Source organism: Galeopterus variegatus, unplaced genomic scaffold (assembly GCF_000696425.1).
Source record: "Galeopterus variegatus unplaced genomic scaffold, G_variegatus-3.0.2 Scaffold1884, whole genome shotgun sequence".
Lineage (NCBI taxonomy): Eukaryota > Metazoa > Chordata > Mammalia > Dermoptera > Cynocephalidae > Galeopterus > Galeopterus variegatus.
The window spans coordinates 274094-297565 of NW_007727995.1; the positions used below are offsets into that span (position 1 = coordinate 274094).

At 47.8% G+C, this 23472-nt stretch overlaps 2 protein-coding genes across 2 annotated transcripts in view; both read left to right on the forward strand.

The window, feature by feature from the left end:
* SKIDA1 (SKI/DACH domain containing 1) overlaps positions 1 to 1839 on the forward strand; it is a 2917-nt gene extending 1078 nt beyond the window's left edge. Inside the window, exon 2 of the mRNA XM_008579438.1 lies at positions 1 to 1839. This exon is cut by the window's left edge and continues 13 nt beyond it. Coding sequence (XP_008577660.1) covers positions 1 to 1839 — 1839 coding nt within the window.
* Positions 1840 to 6935: 5096 nt separating this feature from the next.
* CASC10 (cancer susceptibility candidate 10) lies at positions 6936 to 20504 on the forward strand. Its single transcript, XM_008579440.1, is given in 5 exon segments — positions 6936 to 7031; positions 7306 to 7836; positions 8102 to 8280; positions 20055 to 20245; positions 20290 to 20504. Coding segments are annotated over 5 exon segments (1212 nt in total).
* The last annotated feature ends 2968 nt before the right edge of the window (positions 20505 to 23472 follow it).

Here is a 23472-nt window from a genome sequence, read left to right on the forward strand (position 1 = left end):
GCCGCGGCGGCGGCGGCGGCGGCTGCCGGGGCCACTTGCCTGGAGAGGTTTCACCTGGTCAACGGCTTCTGCCCGCCTCCCCACCACCACCACCACCACCACCATCACCACCACCACCACCACCACCACCGGGCCCAGCCGCCGCCGCAGAACCACCACCCCCCTCACCACCACCGGCCGCCACCCCATCTGGGCAGCTTTCCCGAGAGTTGCAGCAGCGACTCCGAGTCCAGCTCCTACTCGGACCATGCAGCCAACGACTCGGATTTTGGCTCCAGTTTGTCCAGCTCCAGCAACTCTGTGTCCTCCGAAGAAGAGGAGGAGGAGGGAGAGGAGGAGGAGGAGGGAGAGGAGGAGGGAGAGGAGGAGGAAGAGGAGGAGGGGGGCAGTGGGGCCTCGGATTCCAGTGAAGTCAGCTCGGAGGAGGAGGACTCGTCCACGGAGTCGGACTCCAGCTCCGGCTCCAGCCAAGTGTCAGTGCAGAGCATCCGTTTCAGGCGCACCAGCTTCTGCAAGCCTCCCAGCGTGCAGGCGCAGGCCAACTTCTTGTACCATCTGGCCTCTGCCGCGGCTGCAACCAAACCCGCTGCTTTCGAGGATGCCGGCAGACTTCCCGACCTCAAGAGTAGTGTCAAAGCGGAGTCGCCGGAGGAGTGGAATCTGCAGAGCTGGGCCCCCAAAGCGTCTCCGGTGTACTGCCCGGCCAGCCTTGGGAGTTGTTTCACAGAGATAAGGAACGATAGGGTATCTGAGATCACATTCCCACACTCTGAAATTTCCAGTACTGTAAAGAGAACTGACCTGACAATTAACTGCCTGGCAGAGGGGGCCTCTTCACCTAGCCCAAAGACAAACAATGCATTTCCACAACAAAGAATACTCCGAGAGGCTAGGAAATGCCTACAAGCAACTCCTACTACACACTGTGCAGATAACAACACACTAGCTGCTAGGTTCTTAAATAACGATTCTTCAGGAGCAGCAGCAAATTCAGAAAAAGATTCCAAAATCCCTCATTGTCTTGAATTTGCTACGGATTTGCCCTCTTCGCAAACTGATCCTGAAGTGGATGCAGCAGCAGCAGCAGCAACAGCAGCAGCAGCAACTAAAGCCGAGAATCCGTGCACTGACACAGGCGAAAAGACATTGCCATTTCTGCACAATATAAAAATCAAAGTAGAAGACAGTAGTGCTAATGAAGAATATGAACCTGACCTTATTACAAATAAGCTAAAGTGCGAGTGCAATGATACAAAGGGTGAGTTTTACAGTGTGACTGAAAGTAAAGAGGATGACGCCTTGTTAACCACAGCCAAGGAAGGTTTTGCATGCCCTGGAAAAGAGTCTCCTTCCTTAAATCTACTGGCTCAGAGTCAGGGCCTTTCATGCACTTTAGGTACTCCAAAACCTGAGGATGGGGAATATAAATTTGGTGCCAGGGTGAGAAAAAATTACCGGACACTAGTACTGGGAAAGCGTCCTGTCCTTCAGACACCTCCAGTCAAACCAAATTTGAAATCAGCTAGAAGCCCTCGTCCTACAGGTAAAACTGAGACACATGAAGGAACACTGGATGATTTTACAGTTATAAACAGACGCAAAAAGGTAGCCAGCAATGTAGCATCAGCAGTGAAAAGGCCATTTAATTTCATGGCAAATTTTCCTTGTCCACCATCACTCATTATTGGGAAGGATGGGGATTTGTGGCCGGCGTATTCCTTAAACACCACTAAGGATTCCCAACCTCCTCACAAGGCCCATCCTATATGGAAATGGCAGCTGGGCGGTTCTGCAATACCTCTTCCACCTAGTCACAAATTCAGGAAATTTAATTCATAAAAGTGTTTGGAAGATATTTTCTTGAACCGTATTACCTTCCTTTTGTTGTAAACTGCACAGGATGGTTTGTACAAGTCCATTAATGTGTTACACCCCCTTTGGAGTCCTGGTTTATGGCATTTTGAAGACAGAAATCGGATTACTTTTTTTCCATTGCGGGTTTTTGTGTTCTTTTTTTTTTTTCTTTTTCTTTCTTTCTTTTTTTTTTTTTGGAGTCGGGTGGGGGCGGGGTGGGAGAAGGGTTGGTTTACATTCCACAGACTACTTCAGGCTAAAGACTCAAGTAAAACTCAGTTATTACGGTAGAGCTGGAACACTTTACTGTTTCAGTGCTAATAATGCACCCGGTACCTCAATTCAACTGCTACAAATAAATGTCAAAAGGTTGAATAATAAATATTACAATGAGCCATTAAGTTTATGCACTAGATTTCAGACCTGAAAGTTTAACTGTTAATTCAGTGAAAGTTTGTGAGGTTACATGGTTACACAGTGAGGTAGCAAGAAGTTTCTGAGCCCAAAATGTTATTTTCTGGAGCTCTTGTTTGTGGGGTATCTTATTTTTACTCCCCTCATTCCCTCTCCAAGAGTAGTTGCACTTAACTTTTTTTTTTTTTTTTTTTTTTTTTAGTGGAAAGGTTGGGGTGTGAATCCTGATTGAATGCTGGTAAAAGTTGCCTCATATATACTGGGTAAAATAAATATGGGATGTTTTTGTTTTTATTTTTATTTTGGTAAAGGGTGTGATCTTACTTTTATAGCCACTCCTTGCAATTGGAAAAGTCCTTTTTGTTTTCTCACCCAAAGGTTTTGAATAAGGTGACTCTTACTATTGTCCTGCTTATCTTGTGGTCTGAACATGACTCTTCAAACTTGCAAAACAATTAAAATATTTCTCTTAATAGCAGGATATTTTCTAACTCTTCATAGTGACAGAGCAGTAAATACAACCAAGAAAAAGAAAATGAGGAGTTGGAGTTTTAATACCCCAGAAGAAAAATAACAGTTATTTCAGGGCTTTTTGGTACCAGAACTCAGGCACTTAGATTTTATTACCTTATACTTTTTCTGCATCTCTCTCTAAACTTCTGTTTTCAGACCATCCTGTGTATAGAGCAGGAGAGTTTCTACTGCAAGTGACAATCAGAGGTGACTGTCTATATTTGCACTTAAAATCAAAGTAGTTCAACATGCAAATGGCTAGGGTCTAGCCCTTGGTAAGGGCCATGCTGGTGTACTGTGTTGTGATGATGGAAGCAGTAAATCAAAATTATGGAAATTTGCACTGTTGAAAAGCATGCTTTAGCTTTATTTTCAATTAAAAACACTGTTTAAAATTCCTGGTTCCATACATTTCTACTTATTCCAAATTGAAAAACGTTTAATAGTAATGGATGGTTTTGTTGATATTTTCACTTGTAATGTTTTTGCCTGAAAGAAATGCATTTATTGGGTGTAGTGTTTTGTTGTAATACTATGTGAGGAGGCCAGTCAGGTTCTGTGCAAAACACTGGTGGATTTCTTCCTAAATAGCAACAAAACTTTATAAACTTGTTATAAATCAAGTATGAAAAGTTTCAGATTTAAGAAAATGAAGCAGAGATAAGTTATTTTGATGAAAGTTGAATCTAATAATTTTTGGACCACCACCCTCAGTCTGACAAATTATGTATCTCACATCCTTGCTATCTTAAATCTAAGAGGTTGCATCTAGAGATCATAAATCACAAAGCAAAACAAAACACCAATGAAATGTTTACTGTGTGAATTTGTCACTATTTCTCATGGAAATTCAGTCTGTTTTTTTCTTCTTAACCTTTTAATTCCTACTCTCTTTGAAATTTTCCTTTTGTCTATAAATGTTTCAGATAGATCTGAATGGTCTCAGTCCTAACTGCTGTATATGCTCTGTGGTTTTCCTCTTATTATAAAGGACAGAGGCTGAGAAGACCTGCATCCAAATACTTTTGGATGGAGTAAACAGATGCTTTGAACTGCCTCCCTTCCTTTCCTTCTTGAATGTTGCCAGATGTAGGTTCATTGAATCCTTTTTTATTGGAATGGTAGATATGGTCAAAGTGAAAATTTGGGGATGTTATCCTTGAATTCATGTTTGTATATAATTCCAAAGACAAGTCCATGTTACAGCTGAAGCCCCAGAAAGCTGAACAATTGACTTCTTAGTCTGAGTTCTTTCCTCTTTGGAAGGCAATATGGAATTTAGGTGCAGTGAATTGTCCTGAAAAATCAATCTGTAAAAAGTGTGACATACACACTGGAAGTCTGTAATTTCTACTCTTTAATTACTGCTAAGTTAAGAAAGTTCAAAGTACGATGACTACTACATTTAGACTAGTACTGTCCTTGTTGGCTATGGATTCATTGTTCCTAAATTATAAATTGAGAATATATTTCAAGTCTACAGTTCTTAGGTGTGAGAGGACCGTAAGATGGAATAAGCACAATTTAAAACAAATATATCCTATGGAATTTCTGACATAAAATATCAGCCTCCAGCTTTGACACTTGGTCTCCAGCCCTCAGAGAATCAATAGTTTCAGTTTATAGGAGCTGGAGAATGAGCAGCATGGAGGCCGAGGCATTCCAGAGTGATACCATCAAAAGGAAAGAAATTAAATAGTCAACACAGATTTCACCCCACAGTACTACTATAAGCCAGCCAACCACAGCAAAACCTGAGTTGGGGCTTCTGTCAGGAAAGTGTACCCAATAGTATGCAGTGACTTGCAAATACAAGGTATTCTTTCAATTCCTGGTAGCCCCTTAGCTGTTTTCCTATTCTGCTGTGGGAATTATTCTCAGCACAGTTTATTTTGGTTGTTTTATGATTAATGACAATATCTACATTTTCTAAGCTGCTATAAATGTCCCATTTGTTCAAAAAGTTAAGCCTTATTGAGAAGAAAACAAAAGTTACCTCCATTGATAGATGACATTTTTACATTTAGATGTTTTCAGGGAATAGAAAAAAAATTTTTTAAGGCTCTATATAGCTCCAGGGTCACTGATTCCTGTGTTTAAAGCTCAACACTCACAGACATGAGGAAAATGCAGGAAAAGCCTCTTTCTCTAACTTTTTGGGGAAACAAACTTATTTTTTGGTCTCCTATAAAAGTTATTTCCTGATAAGACTGTGAAGATTTAATTATTTTTTTAAGAGATGTGTGTACTCTGTCTGCCACAGTCAGGTTATCTGCCTTTATAGAAAAATGCAGCTTGCTTTTTTTCAACTATTTACTTTTTAAAGTGGGCGTTCTTTTCTACTGGCTTACTTGATTACAGTGGAGTAATCTCAATAATGGTTGTTTATTTGAAAATCAACAACAAGGAGCCACCACTAAACAGCAATAACACAAACTAGATGGGCTGGTGTGTGGACTTTTATCTTATCCGCGTCTGGGTGACTTTTCAATGGTTTAGAAATTCCTCAAAAGTTCTAGTCAATAAGAATTGGGAGTTTCTGCTGATATGAAAATGATAATTTTGTTTGCATGCAGGAAGAGATGTAGAAACTAATTCCTCAAAGGCATTTTTTTCTTTCAAAGAAAACAAATCCTCCATGGTATAAAATTTTTAAAAATAAAGCATTAGCATCTACAAAAGAAAGAAAATGTGGTGAGTTTTACTTCACCTTGAAAATAACTTCCTGCTGAAATGGATGTGTATAGAGGGGAGTTCCCAGGGCCAAAATAGGAAGAAAAAAAAAAAAAAATTAAAGGCTCCCCATCAACTAACCTCAGGAAATTGGCATCCACCTTAGCGAGTCCACCCAGTCACCCCAGCCATCCCTAGGATTTTCCCCTTCCCTGTAAGGAAAAACTATTTTTAATGCTAGCTTCGGTTTTGGTTTGCTCCCTAGGCCAAAGGGCATTTTGCAAACTAGCCTGGGGGGTGGGGACGGAGGGCAGATCTAGGGGTGGGGGAGGGCTGCATTTTACCTGTTTGGAAGGCCCCCTTTTTTGGAAAAAAAAAAAAGGGGGGGGGAGCTATCATTCTTTGCCCATGCCCTAGGCCCCCGCTCCTTTCTCGCTCCTTTTCAAACTGTGGCGGCCTCACAAGCTCCTACTTTAAAAGGCCTGAGATGTTTTGCATGAAGCCCTCACAATAGGGGTTGAGGGAATTGACAGTTTCAAAAACAAGGCGTTCAGTCCTTTCCAGCTGCCGGGCCCGCTCTCTCGCACCAACTCCTCGTCCCTCTCTGCTGGTGGCGTCCTCCGGGGCGCGCGGCCTCCCCCCAGCCCGCCAGCCCGCGCTCCGGCCGCCCCTCCCCGCCCCCAGGCTGTGTTTGTAAACAGGGGTCAGTGGCCGGGGGCTGCTGGCGCGGGCTTGGGCCTGGCGGCCTGGGAGGGAAGGCAGGGGACTGCAGAGCGGGCCAAGGGCTGCGGGCGAAGGGCCGGCCTCGAGCCGAGAGGGTTCCGGGGTCCCTTCCCCTTCGCTTGCTCCGGCCGCTGAGCTCTGGGGACCGCGCTGACCCCGGGCAGCTCTGGACTCCCCGACCAGGGCCACCAGAAAGATGTTTAAGTGCCGCCATTTTGCATGGTGGCAAACAAATTTCTTTGTGACTTTTTTTCCCGCTCAGATCTTGCTCTCCTCGGCGTGTGTGACGATCTCGCTCCCTCGGGCCACATCCCAGCTCTTCTCGCGCGGCCTCGTGGCCGGGCCTGCCGGGAGCAGGGGGCAGCAGGTCGCGCGACCGGCCTCCGCACCCGCCCCGGAGCTGGCCCTCAGGGACTGGAACGTCCCCTCCCTCCCCCTTTGCGCTGCTCTTGTGTGTCGCGAAGTCATCGCCCACCTCCGCACACGCACACGCCGCCTTGCCATTTCTCACCTTCTCGCCCAGGCCTCGTCTCACCTCCCCAGGCAAATGGGGCCCAGCTCTTTGCTTGGGGCCGAGGGCTGGCCAAGGCCTCCACCCTGCGCGCGAGGGACGCGAGTGGCAAAGGGATGGGGCTGCCCACTGGACCCGCGTGGCCGTGAACGCCTCCTGGGAAGTGGCCCAAGAGCAGAGGCTTGGGTGTTGGGAGGGCGCGGGGCGCAGGCAGGGCCGGGCAGGACTCCCCAGTGGGAGAGACGCGATGGGGCACGGCTTGCTTGCTTTGGCGCCGTGGTTCCCGTCCCTTGGAACCTCTCAGTGCATCTGCAAGGGGAATGATGACCTGGAAACGGGAAACGTGAGACAGTGACCTGGAAAACCACCCTTGGTTGGGGAGGTTGGAGTGCAGCAATGCAAACAAAGCTGCTAGTGGGGACGAGGGGAAACAGAGGTGCACCGCAGACAGGTCACAGGAAAGTGCAACTAGCTTGTTTTCCCGGGCGTTTAAAATGCAGCCCCAGTTGTAAAGTGTGTGAAATTACGCACTGGTCTCTTAAAGAGTGCCTAATTTATAGTAAATAGCAAGGTCTTTGTAAATGGCTTTATTATGTTGTTTCTTGTTAATTGTTGAGAAAATCCCCATTGTTGAGTGTGAAAGGCTTTATGAGCTAACCTGGTCCTCGGCGCAATCAGGGGGCAGTAAATGGCCGCCCGGCCACCGAGGCCCCGCGCGGAAGCCGACGCCGGCCAAGAGCGCCGCGGCGACCTCTGGAGATGCTGCCTGGGCCTGGGAAGAAGGTGGCCAGGCTTTCCAGGTTTTAATTAATGAGAAGGCGTGTTTTGGACTCGCGGGTCCCCGAGAGCAGCTGGCTGAGTGCGGCGGGGGGAACCGGGCGGGCCGGGGCGACCCCGGCGGCGAGGGCCGCGGGGAGGCGGAGCGGGCCAGGGCTCCCTCTCGGGTCGCAGCCCGCAGGGGGTCGCGCCTCGACCGCAGGCCGGTCGGCCCCGGACTCCGGCTCGCGGTGGGATTGGATCTTGGGCTTTGTCTCCAGTTCTCCAGCCGCGTGAGCACGGGCTCAGGCCGGTGCGGCCAGGCCTGCGGAACCCCCGAGAATGCCGGCCGGGCCCGGGGGCTGGAGGGTCCACAGGCAGAGCAGGCTCCGGCGAGAGCTCCAGCCCCAGCCCGGGCCTCCTCGTCTTTTGTTTGAAGCGCTCTCTCCCTCTCTTTTTCTCTTCCTGTCTCTCTTCGTCTCGCTCTCTCGCTCTTACGCGCTGACTCACGCACACTCCTGTCTCTGCTCATTAGAAACCTGAAATGGACTCGGAAGACAGAAGAAATAAGAGGAAGGGTTTGTGTGTTTAACAAGGAAAAGAGTTTCTTTAGTCTAAGATAAAATAGTCCTGTCTCCTTTTTCTTATCTCCTCCAGTTCCCTTTCCAGCCGGTTGGGCCCCGAGAAGGGCATGGGCCCAACCAGGCAGGCTCTGGGCTCATTGGATTAACTTTGGGGAAAGAGAGGAGCCCGCCGGGTCCTGCAGGCCGGAGAGGACGGGCGGAGAACGCCTCCCCGGGCTCGGCCCCGCGGCCTTTCCCGGGACTTAGGACCTGGTAGGTCGGGGGAAAAGCAGCAGCCGCCTCTGAGCTCTGGCAGTGCACCTAGAGTGAAGAGAGTTTTTTCTTAAGTCTGCGCTGGTGGAAAAAAAAAAAAAAAAAAAAAACTGGGTTAGGTGGACTGTACGCGAAGGTGTGGACATTAGCTAACGCAAACCACAAGGAAATGTTAATTCCAGACAGAAAAACCTATATTCAGCTATCTTCCTACCCTTCTAAGATGGCCCTCTGCTTGCGCACTCTCGCTCTCACCAAATTAGCTATTACGTGAAATCCCCCTGGGTTTAAAGCACTTGTTTCGCGGATTCGTGTACAACCCATATTAACTATGCACTTTCTGCTATTCCTCTTGTGACTGTCCCTGCCTCTTCTTTGAGGAGAATATGGTGTATTTTATTTTAGCCCAATCGATGCGTGCAAATACTGGGATAACACAACCCGTACTTCTGCGATGGAGGCTGTTTTAAAAAAATTGAGTTTAGGGATCAATACTAAGTCGAAATACTCCAAATTGCACGAATTCACCAAATTCAAGCCTTGAGCTCCCAAGCCCCTTTCCTGACTGATGAACTCACTCGCAGGCGATAGGGCTTCTGCCTCTCAAAACAGGATGTTTTTATCCTGGATATTTGGCTTTCCCTAAAAATCACTCCGGTTTGCTTGGAAAAACACGACCCCAAAACGTGTGGTGTTACACCCTCGTCAATGGCTTCCAAGCGGATCTCCTCTCACACTTGCTAACTGCCATTCTCCTTTCCTTATTTTCCTAGGACCTAACAGTAAGCACTTAGCAGTGCCATAGTAGGTGCTCTGAAAACATTTGCCTCATTGCTTATATGTTTTACTGGTCAGAGTGCAGTCGTCTCCTGTGCCACAGTTTGGCTCCCACGACTTCTTCTTCCAGAGCTGTTTGGGTTGCAGCACAGCGAGCTCTCTATTCTTTTGCCGCTAGAGCCATGGCTGTGGGGCCTGGTGCCTAACTGGGGGGAGGGGCAGTGGTTGTCCCCTTGTTATGAGGGACATTTAAGGCCAGAGACGTTGGGGGGGGGGATTCCGAAAGAATTAGGAGAGCCTGCTGCCTGCAGATGAGTTGTGTGTGTGTGTGTGTGTGTGTGTGTTGTGTACTGTAGCCTGAAAAGAATATCTCTAGAAGAAACAACGCAAGTACCTAGGATGTTAGGGTATCCCCGATTCCTTAGCTCCTGCTGCCAGTATCTTCCTTCAGGTTAGATGACTGAAACAAGACAGAAAAAGGTGGAGACAGATAGTGTCAGGCAGCCTAAAGGCTCTCCAGTAAGAAACAGTTATTCATCTAATCAGTGCCATCTATGTTTATGTTTGATCCTTTTGGGATGGAAAAGGCATAGCAGTCAATAGACTCAGACCCTAAAATATTGCTAGCCTAGCAGAGAACAACTGCTCACAAGGCTGCAGAGGCCCTCCCCAGCCCGGATGCACAGAAGGAAGGAAGGGAAGCAGTAGGAAAGCCATCTGAGTGGCTGCCTGCCCTCTTCTCCAAAACCACCAAAAAACCAAACTAATAAACTCAGAATTGTCCTGGACACTGGGCTATTGGAGAAGCACATGTAGGGCATCAGAAGGTTGGAATATGACTTCCATGGTTAGTGCTTGCCCTCTTTAAGATCAGCTTAAGTTAGCTCTAGGAAAAACATGATCCTTTGATAAGCGATGAGCAGTGGAAAGGAAAAACAGTGTGGAAGACAGACTGCACTAAGCTTAGGCAGCATCCCTCCCCCTTTCCTGTGAAAGTTAGATATGACACAAATACATAAGAGATCTTCAGGCTGCAACTTGGTCGGTAGACAGGGGTTCAGTCTATGAAATGACCTGAAAGTGCCTAGATGCTTGGATCTCTCAGGAATAAAGGCACATTTTACATTCATTCTCTCTCATGTGTCTCTTTTTCACTCCCTTCAAATGAATACCCTCATCCTTAGAGGTGCAAATGTCAAAGGTTAATTTTCTTCCTCTACATTGGGTCCAAATATACAGACCAGTGGATGATTAAGCTTTCAGGTGCGTAGATGTTATACGCATTCAAAGTAAAACCTGCATGATATAGTAGGAATTGCCATGAACAAGTTTATTTACCTTTCTTTCTCCCCCTTTCCCTGTATTTTCTCTTTTTTCACCCTCCAGTTTTTCCCCTTTATCTCCCCCTACAACTCTTGCACTCAGGTGAAGGCTACATGGGGAAATACCAATATTTAGTAATATTTTCTCCAGAAGAGGAGAGAGGTTAAGATCTAGACTAAAAACCAATGCTGAGAGAGGCCATCTGGGAGACCGTGGTGATGGTGATCCTGAGCTTCCTCGCTGGGGTGAGGGGCCAGGGCTTCCAGCCTCTTGTCCTGCATGTGCTAAGCTATTCTGGTTAAGCTATAAAAAACAGCATGTATCTCAAGACCAGAAGAGCTCCACTCCATAAACACATGGCTATGGTTCTAGCATAGAGTACATTGCCAGATGCAAATGTAAAGAGATGCTTTTAATTTTGTTCCAAGTGTTATACATCATGTGAAAAATTTGTCTTCAGAAAGCCAATTATTATTTCTGTTAATAATACTTTTAAAAAACCTTAAACATATATGATTGAGTTAAAAGGGTGTACATCACTACTATGAGGGTGTTTCTTATCTGATTTTAAAAAGAGAAGTGGTACTTTTTCCCCCCTAAATAAGAAACATTAGAGCTTGGCTAACATTCAAATTGTTCGATTGTTTAGCTGGTCATAGGATCTATAATAAAATTAATTAATCCTTGTGTTTTTAAAAATCCTTTTACATCTTTATGGACCATAAATTTAAAAGTAAGTTAGGAAATTAATTATGCACTCCTGCTATCTTCAGAAAAGCTACCTCTGAAATGTATACTTTCCCTAAAATATCAACATTTCATATTATCTTATACATTTCAGTCTGTGTTTTTAATTTGATTACTATTAAATTGGAGGAAAACACAACTTATTTTGTAGAACTTAAATGGAGGGAAATATAACTTATTTTATAGACTTAGAGAGATTACCAGGGTTTCTAAGATCATGTCCTTTGTATCAGTCTCTAGCTGGTTTATCTGAATAGGATCCCATTCTACCACACATGAGGGCTACATATAATATCCTGACACAACAGAAGGATTTCTAGATTAATTGGCATACTGATTGTGAATTTCCTATCTCTTCCTGTTCTGAACCAATACTTTAGTGTATACTCCAAGACTGAATTTAAATGTGATCTCCTTCGAGAAAAAAAAGTGCAAAAAATTATTAAGAAAAAGAAAAGCAGGAAATCTTGTAAACACTGTTAGGACCATTGATCCCAGTTACGTGCTATAATGTGAATGGAATCATTATGGCTGTTCCATTGACACGGTTTCTTCATTCAGGATCCTGGCCAAAGGAATAGCATGTCAATGTGTAAAATTCTAGCCAAAGATAAGCCATTACAATGGAAATCGCAATGTGCGAAGTCTCATTGAAGCCAATGAAATTGAGTGTAATATCCATACAGCATTCTCATCTGCTTGCTCCAGGATTTAGTATGCGGCTCTGCATTGAAATGAGATTATGCATATAAAATGCCAATATAGAATACACTGCCCAATAAAACATTAGAAAAGCAACTTACAGCCCATATATGTGGGCTTTACTTAAATTTGAACTTCATGTGCAAAATAAACCGCAGTACCATCAGTCAGAACACTAAATCTACAAAATGTCCTCACTCTGGTTTTTCATGCTTCTTTCTGCATGATTCCCCTACCCCCCTCCTATCCAAACACAATTCTTTTAAGGGCACTCTTCAAATCATCTAACAATTCCCAAAGGGTATTCCAGGAGTCTCTTAAAGTGTCTTTCTAAATTAAAAGGCTCCAAACAATTTAAGTGCATTTTTGAACCAAAAATATCAGAAAGTATTTGGACTTGGAAACCTGTGGGTGTGTAAAAAGAAGAAAGGAACCAAAGAGAAAATGCCCCCACAGTGGATTACAAGGTTATGGGACAGGTCACTAGGAAAGGGAAATAAAACTGAATGTTAGGTTGCGCTTGTAAATTATGCACCTTTCAGGGAAAGAGGTTTAAGGTCTCTTCACTCAAGGGGTTTGTTCCCCCATCCATTTTGCTATTAATTCTTAACTCTTGGTAGGCAGTACTTTAATGAGGTTGTTTGTGGCAGGTTAATTTTCTCCGATCTACTGAGCTCCTCATTTTCCCTTTTAAGTGCACTGCTGCCTAGAGCTTTCAGTATTTTCCATACCAGAAGAAAGCAGAATTAAGGTGAAGTTGCCCGGCTGGGCTGGGCTGAGAATTAAAGCGTTATGTGGACAGATAAACAGAGGGCGCGGACAGATGGGAGAGGGAGGAGAGAAGCCAGGCTGAGTTGAGGGCATGAGGGAGAGAATTCAGTCTTAGGAGAGCAATGACCCTAGGAGTGTAATATATTAAATATTGCAGCAATCGATTTCAATACCCCAAGTGGACACGGGAATAAAAATTCACCAACAAGCTGAAGTGATTAGGAATGCTTTGTTGCAAGGGAAAAAATGTGATTTTCTTCACATCCTTTTTGTTCAGGTTAGAAGAGGCCTAGACAATCCAAGTGTAAACCTTGGACTCCTACTTTGGGATATAACCCTAAAGGTTAGTCATATCTAAGTGTTGCTTCTGCATAGTGAAAAGATGAGCCTTTGCACCAAGGAGGATTAAATATCAACCACAATTATGGGCTGGTCACTCTAGGAGCTTCTCTGCCAAATCAGAGAAGAGTGCATTTTGGAGAGGCTGCTCCTCTCCTGTGTATTACTCTTTGTTTTAGTTCTGGGACAAAGCAGTTGCTTTTGCACAATTCTTCTTTCATTAAAATCCAGGGGAAAATTCACAATATGTTTTACAGAAGGTTGATTCACAATAGCAGGAATAAAAACATCCTTTAGTGATATGTATGGCAGAAATATTTTTAAAATGTCATTCTGAGGACAAAAGTATGAAACTGTCATACATATAGGCACAAATACCCACTACCACACATGATTTCGTTAGTGATTTCAGAATAGGGTGGGATTTTCTGTTCTTTTTTCTACCGAATCCAGCTCTTGGACATTCATGCTATGAACTGTGTTCTCTCAGTCCAGGAATCTGTTTAGGGATTTGGGGTAGTCACTGTGGAGGCTGCTTGGAGCGGGGGGATTGTTTTCAGTCACAGCCTAATGGGCAAAGCCTGGGCTCTTCACACTGGGGACACCAAGTCTGCTGCTAGGGACACACTGCTGGATGCCTGCATGCAGCAGCATCAGCTACTGCAGCTGCCTCCTCCTTCAGTGTAGCTGCTACAAATCTGGGAAAGAAATGCAGCATCATACAAAGGATTTCTTTAATGAGGAAGAGTTCCTCTTAGTGACTGTGGGCTGTGGTTCTGCTCAGTCCTTTCCTTCTACTACATCTCTTCCTACCCATTATATCTTTCCTTATACACTAGCTCCACCACCCCCCTGCCCCCAACACACACTACTCCCTCTGATAACCTAGAGGCTGATTTCTGTTTTACCCTGGTGTCTGAGAGAGGGTGGACTCAGAAAGTCTGAGTCAGGCTGGGATTGTAGAGTTGAGCAAAAGCAAATACCGCTCGCTCGCTCTCTCCTCTCTCCTCTGCCATCAGTCTTCTAGTCTTTTTTTTACCCTAGTCATCACAATGATGACTAGCTCCAATTTGCGGTATTGTCCAAAAGACTAGACATATTTCGGTATGTGGATCTTCTTTCTAGGGAATGATCCAGGCAGGAGAAGAAATCCTAAGCCACCCCATTTCTTTTGAATCTAATTTGGGCTGACCAGGCTAGGTTAAGGCTGAGATTGGTTGTGCAACAGAGCACTTAGATTCTTGCTGCTTGAGTCTCCCAGGCTTTCTGTGGAGTGATGACTGGCTATTATGCCCTACAAAGCTGTTTACTCCCTAAAGCTGCATGGCTCCTTCCTCTCTTCAGGTTGGGGAGAGAGGTAGCTTGAGTTCAGTCAGGTGCGGGAGTAAAATATCACTCAAAAAAGTTACTTTGAGAAGCTAGTTATGGAAACCATTTATCTCTCTTCTTGAGTGTGGGAAAGACTGAGCTAGTGGCCATTTGGATAAGAAAGGAATCATTCTATTTTCCTCTGATCCCCTTTGGCCATCTTTTATTCTCCATCTTGCCTCCTCTTCCTCCTGCTCCTTTCTTCTTCTTCTCTTTGTTTTAAATCATGTCAGAAGAACAAGCAGGTTGAAAGCACCCATGGACTTACACTGTCAGGGTCTACCGAAGTCGAAATAAGGCCTGGCTGTGTCTGGGCAGGTGGTGCAGAGTGCAGAGGCTCCTGTTCTTGTGTGACTGTGGGGACATTTAGAGAGAAGGAATCTCCTGGGGGAAAGACATGTGGGTGAGTCCTCTCTGTCCTAGGTTACTGAGGAACAGTTTAGGGCCTATGTGCTGAGATCCTGAAGGCTTGCCCTGGTGTAGGATACCTGTTGCTTGAAGCTGTGTAGGGAGCCTTTGGGCCCCTGGCCTATTGTAAGTATTGGGGTTAGGTCGGGCTCCTCCTGGGGCTGCTGGATTCACCTGTCAGTACGCTCACTGCCCAGGGACCCTGACAAACCTCCACAATATGAGTCTGAACAAGGGTCTTAAGGTTCACTGATCTGTGTGTAGAACTTTGCAAAACTGCAAATAAGCAAGAAAATTTGCCTATTCTTGTGAAGGGAGATTCAAATTTGCACTTAACATGGAAGCATGAGAAAAAGAGGGGGGGGGGGAACCCTTCTGGCCAAAAGCCCCACGGTAATCTCCAGAACAATTTCATTTCCTCTGCAGCACCCTGGCTCCCCTAGCCCGGGCCTCAGAAAGGTCAGGGAAGAGACGGAGCTTAAAAAGTGGTGGTGGGGAAGCAGAGAGGGGGTTAGGGCCCTGGCCAGGTCGCAGGTGAAGGTTTGGTCTGGGTGGTGCAGAGGGAACAGGATGGACAGGATGGAAGGCCGTAGGGTGGTCGAGGAGCAGAGCCACGTCTTTTGGGAGGGTTTGCTATTTTCCAGAGGGGCTTTTCTCAGGAATTCGCACAGCCCACCTCCGGGGCAGCTTGCTGGGGCTCTCCCCCGCCCCTTCTTGCAGAGCAGGTCGCAGGGAGCTCGGGTTTCCGCCGAGGCCCCGCGCTGGCCGCCGGCGCTCCGCAGGCCTCGGCGAACAGGCCTTTCCCGCTTGCTGAGAAAGGGAAAAGCGCGCGCCCCGGGCCGTGCGGGCGGGGAGCGCGTTCGTGCCTAGGGAGCCGGGTCCTGCCACGGGAACCAAACTGCTCCCTGGCAGCTGAGGAAACTTCACTCGGCCTCGCGGGCCTGAGAAGGTGTTCCGGGGAAATGGCTCCTGCAATCGGCGGCCGAGATCCCCCGTGGGTGCGCGGCTGCTGGGAACCCGCGGGTCGCAGAGAGAAGCAGGCCTCGGGAAGCTTTGCCTTTCCCCTCTAAAGCGGAGCTTGGAGCTTTTGAACCCTTTACTTTAAAGTGATTGATCATGCCCCACCAGAGAGCAGCTCCACCCCTGTCCCCACCTCCGTCGCTTTCCCTGTCACCTCTGCGCTAACTGTGGGAGGAGGACGCGCGGGGCGCACGGGGGTCGTGCGTTTGGAGATGCGTGCTGCAAACGCGAGCACCCAGCGCCTGAGCGGCTGTCGCGATTCTCGATGAATCCCGACATGAGAACCCAAAACAGGAGGGTTGGTTTGTGCCTCCTTGCCCACAGCCCTCTAGGTGAAGACGTCAGCGACAGCTTTTCCCATGAAATCCGTCCCTGCACGCCTGCCTCCCTCCAAGGAAGTTCTCGCAGGAGCCGGGCTCCGCACTGGGAACCTTCAGGGAACTGAGGGTGAAGGCTCAAAGCCTCCATGAGTTAAGTTGATTATTAATTTGGGTAGCTCGGAGTCAGTAACACGCTCGACGTCTTCGGCTTTGGGAATTGTTCCAGAGCTGGGACCGGAGGCATAGAAGCTCCAGGGTTGCGACTGGGAAACGCGAGTTGTAGAGGCTCCCGGACGTACCTGAGTGGGCTAAGTGGAGCTCCCGGGGCAAAGGTTGGCTCTTCCTCGCCCCCAAATAAATTCTTAGTTAACTAGTGTAGACTAAACACATCAGTATTATCAAATGGGTAAACTGGACGGGGTTGAAAGTGGGGGCATGTCAACTGGACCCAGACTCGGTCATACTTCTCCGGTGACAAATCAGGGTGCTTCCAACACGAAAATAGAAATGTAACGTTCAACTGGACGAATTCATTTTTGACGGATTTACGGTATGATTTTCTTTCAAGCGGTATTCATTAGTTCTTTCGATGCATAGTGCGGTCTAAAGACAGAAATATAAACAAGCACTTTCTGCTTTGCGGAAACCCCTTTACTGTATCTCCCAAAGAAAAGATCAAGACACTTTGTGAATTTTCCCCAGATAATGCCTCATATTCCGAATGACTGATCAGAGAACTCCGGTATTGTTAAATAAAATGAGAGGAAGGCGAGTGAGGTGGGAGTAGAACAATGGCATTTCTGAATCAGTTTGCTTGATTGACATTTGGGAGCTTCATGACCCCGGGGAATAGGACTCATTACGGTGAATACACCAAAACATCAACCAAGATTAGAACTCCAGATCCTGTTTTAATCCCATTTCAGCCTAAATTATAGTGGGAAAATATAAAGTCCAAGAGGAGGGAATTACCCCATCATATATTGACCAAAAGTTTTAATTGTACTAAGGGGGAAATAAAAAAAATGGAAAGCTGATATACTTTTCAACACTTTAGAAATAGCACTGACAATTAAGTAAAGTACATGGGTATGGGAGTGTAGGTACTAAGAATATTTGTGTGATATAAAACTATTTTATACTTACTTGGGGAAACAGCTTATTGGAGAAATAAATAGAGAGCGCTTTTTTTGTACGTATGAGAAAAATATAACCACCCTCCACTGGTTAAAACTGAGGATCATCAGCAAATTGATGCTAAGAAATAATTAGATTCCTTAAAGCTGGAGTCCAAATTTCCATTATTATTTGGAACACTTCTCTACTACTTAGGGGGAAAATATTTTTTTATATGTCAAAAGTTGTGTTAACATGCAAATCTAACCCAAGAAATTGTGAGAGCTGATCTTCAATTCATGTTGAATAAAGGGAATGTGTTTGAGCAAAGTCTATTTTTAACAACAGAAAAGTGTGAGATAATGTGGGTGGCATGTTAGGTGGAAGTATAGTCTATGGCAACTTCAGTATACAGAAAATTTTGATTCTTCTATGGAACTCATCCTCAAATCTTAGAAACTTGAAAAAAACTGCAAGTCCTAAATATTATGTATTAAACTGAACCAATAGGCCACAGAAAGAAAAAGCAATGGTAAAAAGTATTACACTTATATTCTCAGATTTTTTAGTAGGTAAATTACAGCAAAGGGGAATGTTAACAGAAAAATACAAAAAGAGGATATATGCTATAAATTATGGAATAGAAAGATTGCTGCACAATATAGCTTCACAATCTCACATTTTGAGGGGTAGATTTTAATGAGAAGTCTGTGTGTTGCGTGGGAACTGAGAGTCATAAGAATTATTTACGCAGTAGAAGGAACACAAATTAATTATTAGGAGCTCGGTAATCACCAAATAAACTCTGAGCTTTGAGGTTAAAAATAGACGACTATCTTCATGTTCAATTATACAGTATCAATTACTAATACAACTGATGTTTCAGCGTCTCAGTGTGACCAGACACCATCTTCTATGGAGATATCTTGATATTAATTAATGACTGCTTTATTCTCATTATTCACAAGGAAAAATAGGGGTCGTGTCACATTAAAATTAAGATTATCTTAGTTTATCTGTGCTCTTAAACAAAGATCATTCAAAGTAATTATATTTTGAATTAACAGAGGCAGGCAATTTATCTCGTTATTTTTTGTTCAAAGATAGGAAAATAAAGATCAGAAATAAGCAAAGTTTCATTTGGAGGACAGAAAGAACCAAACAAACATGTCTTGACTTTTGCAATATTTCCCTTGCTTAAGGGGGAATGAGGGAACTGTAAAAGACGTGACTTTGCAAAGTCAAGTCCTTTTTAAAAGACTCGGATCGAAATTCTTGCTATGCAACAAGGATTCAAGTTTGATTAATTTTCTGCAAGCGACGTGACAGCGGTGTTTTAAAAGATTAATTAAAATTGAAGTGATACGGAGCAGGAATTCAACCTGCAGAGGCGTCCCTGGCGCCTTGGGGGGCTTTGCGAGTCCCAAACCCGAACTGCGGGCTTTCCCGAGCCTGGGACGCAGCTCCGCGTCTCCTGGAGAGGAACGCGGAATTTGGCAGGGCGCCCGCCTGGCCGCCTGGCATCCCGAGCTGGCCGCCAGCTCTCGGGGGTGGGGACGGGGTGTGTCCCGGGAAACCCGTTGCCGAGAGAACTGCTAGCGCGGCTCTGCACGAGCCAGTGAGGACCAGGGTCACGCCGAGAGGCCGGAGGGGGCTCCAGGTAGCCTCGAGCTGACGGCCCCGGGGCCGCGACGCATCTCGGGGAGGGGGCACCTACTTTGTGACCCGGTTCGTGCGGTGCCCCCTCCACGGGCGCCAGCTGTAGATGGCACGGGTGCGTGGGCTGTAGATGGCACTCGGCCGGGGGGCTGCGGCCGCCAGGGCGGGAGCGTGGGCCTGACCCAGCAGTCCCGCCTCGCGAACTCGGATTCGAGACTCCGCCGGCCCTTCACGGTGTCGCCACCTTGGCCACGTCCTCCCACCTCTCTGCTCTCTTTCCCGCCCCAGCTTCCCCTTCTGCCCCCCGTCCCCTCGTCCCCTCGCTTCACTCCGCGACGCCTTCACCCAAATAAGAAATTAAGCTGAACGCAACTGTAACTGTCCTCAAGAAGAGACAATCGCGGAGTCCCCGGGTCGCGCGCGGCGGAGAGGCGACGCGGGTGGCTCCGGACAGGGTGGGGTGGGGGGAGGAAAGGGGCGTTCGTTTGCAATTAGCCTCCCCAGGGAGCGAACTACGGTGTCCCCTTCTCTCCAGCTGGGGGTCTCGGGTCCTGACGGTGAGAGGCCGCGCCGTGCCCCCGCTACCGCAGGGCCGGGCCGTGAGCCCGTGGGCCCCGGGGCGACGCGGCGGGGGCGGCGCCGGGAAAGCCCTTCCTCTGCGGCGGGTCCCAGGGGTCGGGGCCTAAAAGGGTCCCTGGGGATACTCCGGGCGGGGAAGGCGGCGTGGCTTCTCCTCCCCTCGCGCCTGCCTCTCCCACCCTCTTCGCAGAGACCTCGGAGGTGGCGGAGAGGTGGGCAGGGAGGCGGGCGTGCAGCGGGCGCTCGGGAGCCGGGGCCGCCGAGTGAGAAAGGAGGCACCAGGACGCGAGGGAACGGGCCGTGGGGCGAGGGGACGCCGCTGGGGAGGGCTGAGAGTGGGGGGTGAGGCCACAATCCCTTCTCCTCCGAGTGGAGCGGGGGGACCTCTTCCCCGGGGAACCCCCACTCCGCAGCTCCCAAGCTCGAGAACAAAGGGTCTGGGAAGCACGGTCGGGGTCGGGGAGCGGAGGTGGAGGAGGCAGGAAGGCAGGCGGTGGGGGTAGGGCAGGGCGCCTCCCCACATTTCCTCTCGCAGCCGAATGATGGAAAGCTCCCTCCAGCAAACGCCTCACTGAGGCCGCTTCTCAATCCGGGAGGGTTCGGGTTCCTTACCTAACGGCTGCACTCGCTCCCTTCCTCCCCCAGCGTCCCCACCCCCTCCAGGGACCGAGGCCCGGGAGCTGCGAGACCGGCGGCGCGCGCCGACGCGGGCGGAACCGCAGGGTAGCAGCGCCCCCTGCAGGTGCCGGGCGCCTCCGCAGCCTCCGCGCAGACCCTGCTCTTAAGGTGGAACCCGCCTAGTCCCCCACCCTCGCGTGCAGCTCTCGCGGTCCCCAGTCCGCAACCCGCAGCCCACAGCCTTCCCTCCACCCGCTGCAAGCCTCCCCCGCGAGCGGGCCTGGCAGTCCAGAACGGTTGGAGTGTGCCGATCGCTGCTATTTCCTTGATCCCTTGGCTCCACCACCTGCAGGACCTCGCCCGCGGATGCCCCGCTATGGATCTCGACAGTCAGAATTGACAATTCCCTGCGGGTATAAGAGGATGCGTAAAATCCGCGTCAGTCAGGGCGGAAAGACTAGAAAGACGTTTCTTTAACCCGAAAGCAAACTTTTAGTTTAGTTTATTAAAAGCAGGAGACCCGCAGGAAAGGGTCGAAGAGGATTGGCACGCCATGGGTCGTTCGGATCCAAGCGCTCAGGACGAAAACTGGCCAGTCTGGGCATCTCCTTCAGCGCTCACAGCCCGCAAACTCGCGGGCAGGTGCAGGCGCCAGAGGCCGGGGCGGCGCGGGAGACCCGCGGGGGGACCTCGCCTCGCGCACCCCCGGCGTCCCCGGCTTCAGCCCGATCTCGCTGGGATGCTTTGTTTATTTGGTGAGACCAGGGAACGTGGAGAAGATGGAAGAGGCGTTTTTCTTTCATTCTTTTTTATATCTCTCTTTAACTGAATGGCACGTGCATGTGAACCCATCGTCTCTTGGAAGCGTGTGTCCTCAGCGAACTCCAATCCTCGGGGGAAACGTAACGAGCACTGAGCAGGAAACGAACAAGTCAACCCGGGTTCCGGTGCCGTCCGCAGTAAATTCCCTTCTTTTGCTCTTTCCTCTTCGGCGTCCAGGAGATGGGGGCCCCGGAGCCTCGGAGGAAGGGAGGCGGGCTGCCGGCCCGGGGCGCTCAGTGTGCGGGCACCGTGGGAACCTCCCTCCCCCGGGGCGCGCCGCCTCGGCTCCGCCCAGCCAGGCCGGGGCTGGGTTGCGCATAGGGTGGGCCCCGCCGGGGGGAAGCCGAGTCCGCGGGTGAGGCCGCCGAGGGGGAAGCTCGCCTCGGCAGGTGCCGCGGGGTCAGACCCGCCCCGGGGGTTGCAAACCGCAAGCGAAAGTCGAGAGGGGCTGGAGCTTTTCCTCTAATCCGTTTTACACCGTAGAAACCGCAGGCCTGTCGCCTAGGCGGCCACTTTTTAATTGGGAAGCAAATAGACGAAAAACCAAAACAAACGCGCGAACAGACCTTTTCCCCCTAGGTTTTTCCTTCTTCACAGAAAGGCCGCTTTCTGGTGGGAAAGAGGAAAAGAGATCCGCGCTCACGACCGCTCGCTTCGGGGCGGGGACAGGGGCGCGCGGCGGGGCACGCAGCAGCCCGGACCGCGCTTGTCCCCCAGCTCCTCGCGCGTCGCTCTCCACCGGCGGCCCGGCTCTGCACGGGTCACGCCGAGGCCATAGGCTCCGTGCAAGTCCCATCTCGCGCTTTCTCGCTCGGGCCGAAGGGCAGAAGTGGGCGCGTGGGTGCTGGGAATCCGAGAGCGTTCAGTCGTCGACAGATCTAGGTTCCCCCGGGACCGGGGCGGGAAGGGTTTGGGTCAGTCCAAGGGCTCCAGAAGAAACACTCGCAGACGCGTTTCTAACCTCACAGTGTTCCCTGGGGAAGAGAAGTTGCTCAGCTCACAGCGCGGCGCCCGGGTCCCCTCCCGGCTTACCACGCGCCCTGCCGGGGGTACTCAGGCTCTTGGAGGACCCCGGAGAAGCGGGGAGAGCTGCGAGGGGCGGGGGTTCGCTCCGATCAGGCGGGCTGAGCCCCGGGATCGCGGGTGGCTCCTTCCCACAGCGATGTGGAAAATCATTGTCAAACTTGTGGTCGTGGAGACAGAAAGAAGGAAGGAAGGCAAAAGAAAGACTTAAGGAGAAAGACCTTTATTTAGAAAGAAAAACTAAGAAAAATTGCGTGTCCAAATTGTGGAGAGGGAGAGAGGGAAGGAAGGATGGAAAAAAGGCTTTCTTTCTTTGTTCTTTACAAGCCTGAACACTTTCGTTCAAAATCAAAATGCAGAGAAGCAGTCAGTCTTGGGCATGTTTATGCAATCGAGAGATACTGCTCATTAGTTCACGTTTAAAGCATTGCTGGGTTGAGCAAACTGTTTAGAAGTTTCTTTTTCACCCAGCTCCTGTTTGAAGCTCAACTCATTTTGATTTAATGCAGATTTGAGATGAACATTTCAAAAGAGAAAATGTGTGTGTACATCTGTCCATACGTACACATGCAACACGGTTTGTATTCCCTCTAGTGTATTTTCTAAGACAAAGGATTCTGTAGTAAATTAGACACGATGGCTAATTCTCTTCTGGTACTGTCCTGAGTTCTCTCCCCATGTCCCATTAATAAATCTCCTAAGAGAGATAACATGATGCAGTTGTGGCTTTCCCCTTCTCCTCATATCTCTGGCTTTCTTTCCCGCACACACTCACTCACTCAGCTTGTACACCATGCACAGACTTTTTCTTAAGCGTCTTGTAATGTATGATTTGTAAATCTAGGCCTATGTTTTAAGTTTTCATTGAAGTTGGGAACACGGTTCCCAAAGATCTTTAACAAGGATCTTTGATAAACTAATAAAATGATGATCTTTGCTCTGAATTTATTTTTTTGTTATTGAATGGAAAATAATATTAATGAACTTTTTAAACAGTATTTTTATATCAAAATATCAACGAATAATGAAAAATGAGCCATAGTTGCTCCGAATGTTCAAAATGATGGTTCTCCTATTTGCAGTCATATTTTGACAAAACTATTTTATATTAATTGAAATTGACTAAACAAGTACCTGCATTCCATAGAGAGAGATACTGAGTTGTACCACCAACAACTTAAACTATCTGATTCAAATTACTTAAGTAATGCCTACTTATCCTTAAGGGGCTGGAAAATTAGCAACTGTGGAATTATTTGTGTGTTTTTGGCCTTTTTATGGAGCTTTAATTAAATCTGATTTTTTGTGAAAAACAAAACTAAAATAATATGAGAATCTTTCAGTGGTCTTGTAAAATAATATGTGATTGTTGTAAAGAATGTGTACTCAAAAGATATTTTAGTGAAACTAGGTGAATACAAACTTAAGTACTAAGTGTTCTTTGCAGTGATTTTTCTCTTTCAAACGTAAGACATGTAGGATTCCAGAACATGTACTTTAATTTGTTCTGATAATAGGAAAACCGATGTTGATTTTTTCAGACCATCATAGTCACCAAGTTGCAATGCTTAAATTGTTAGATAAACATCATCTTTCCTAT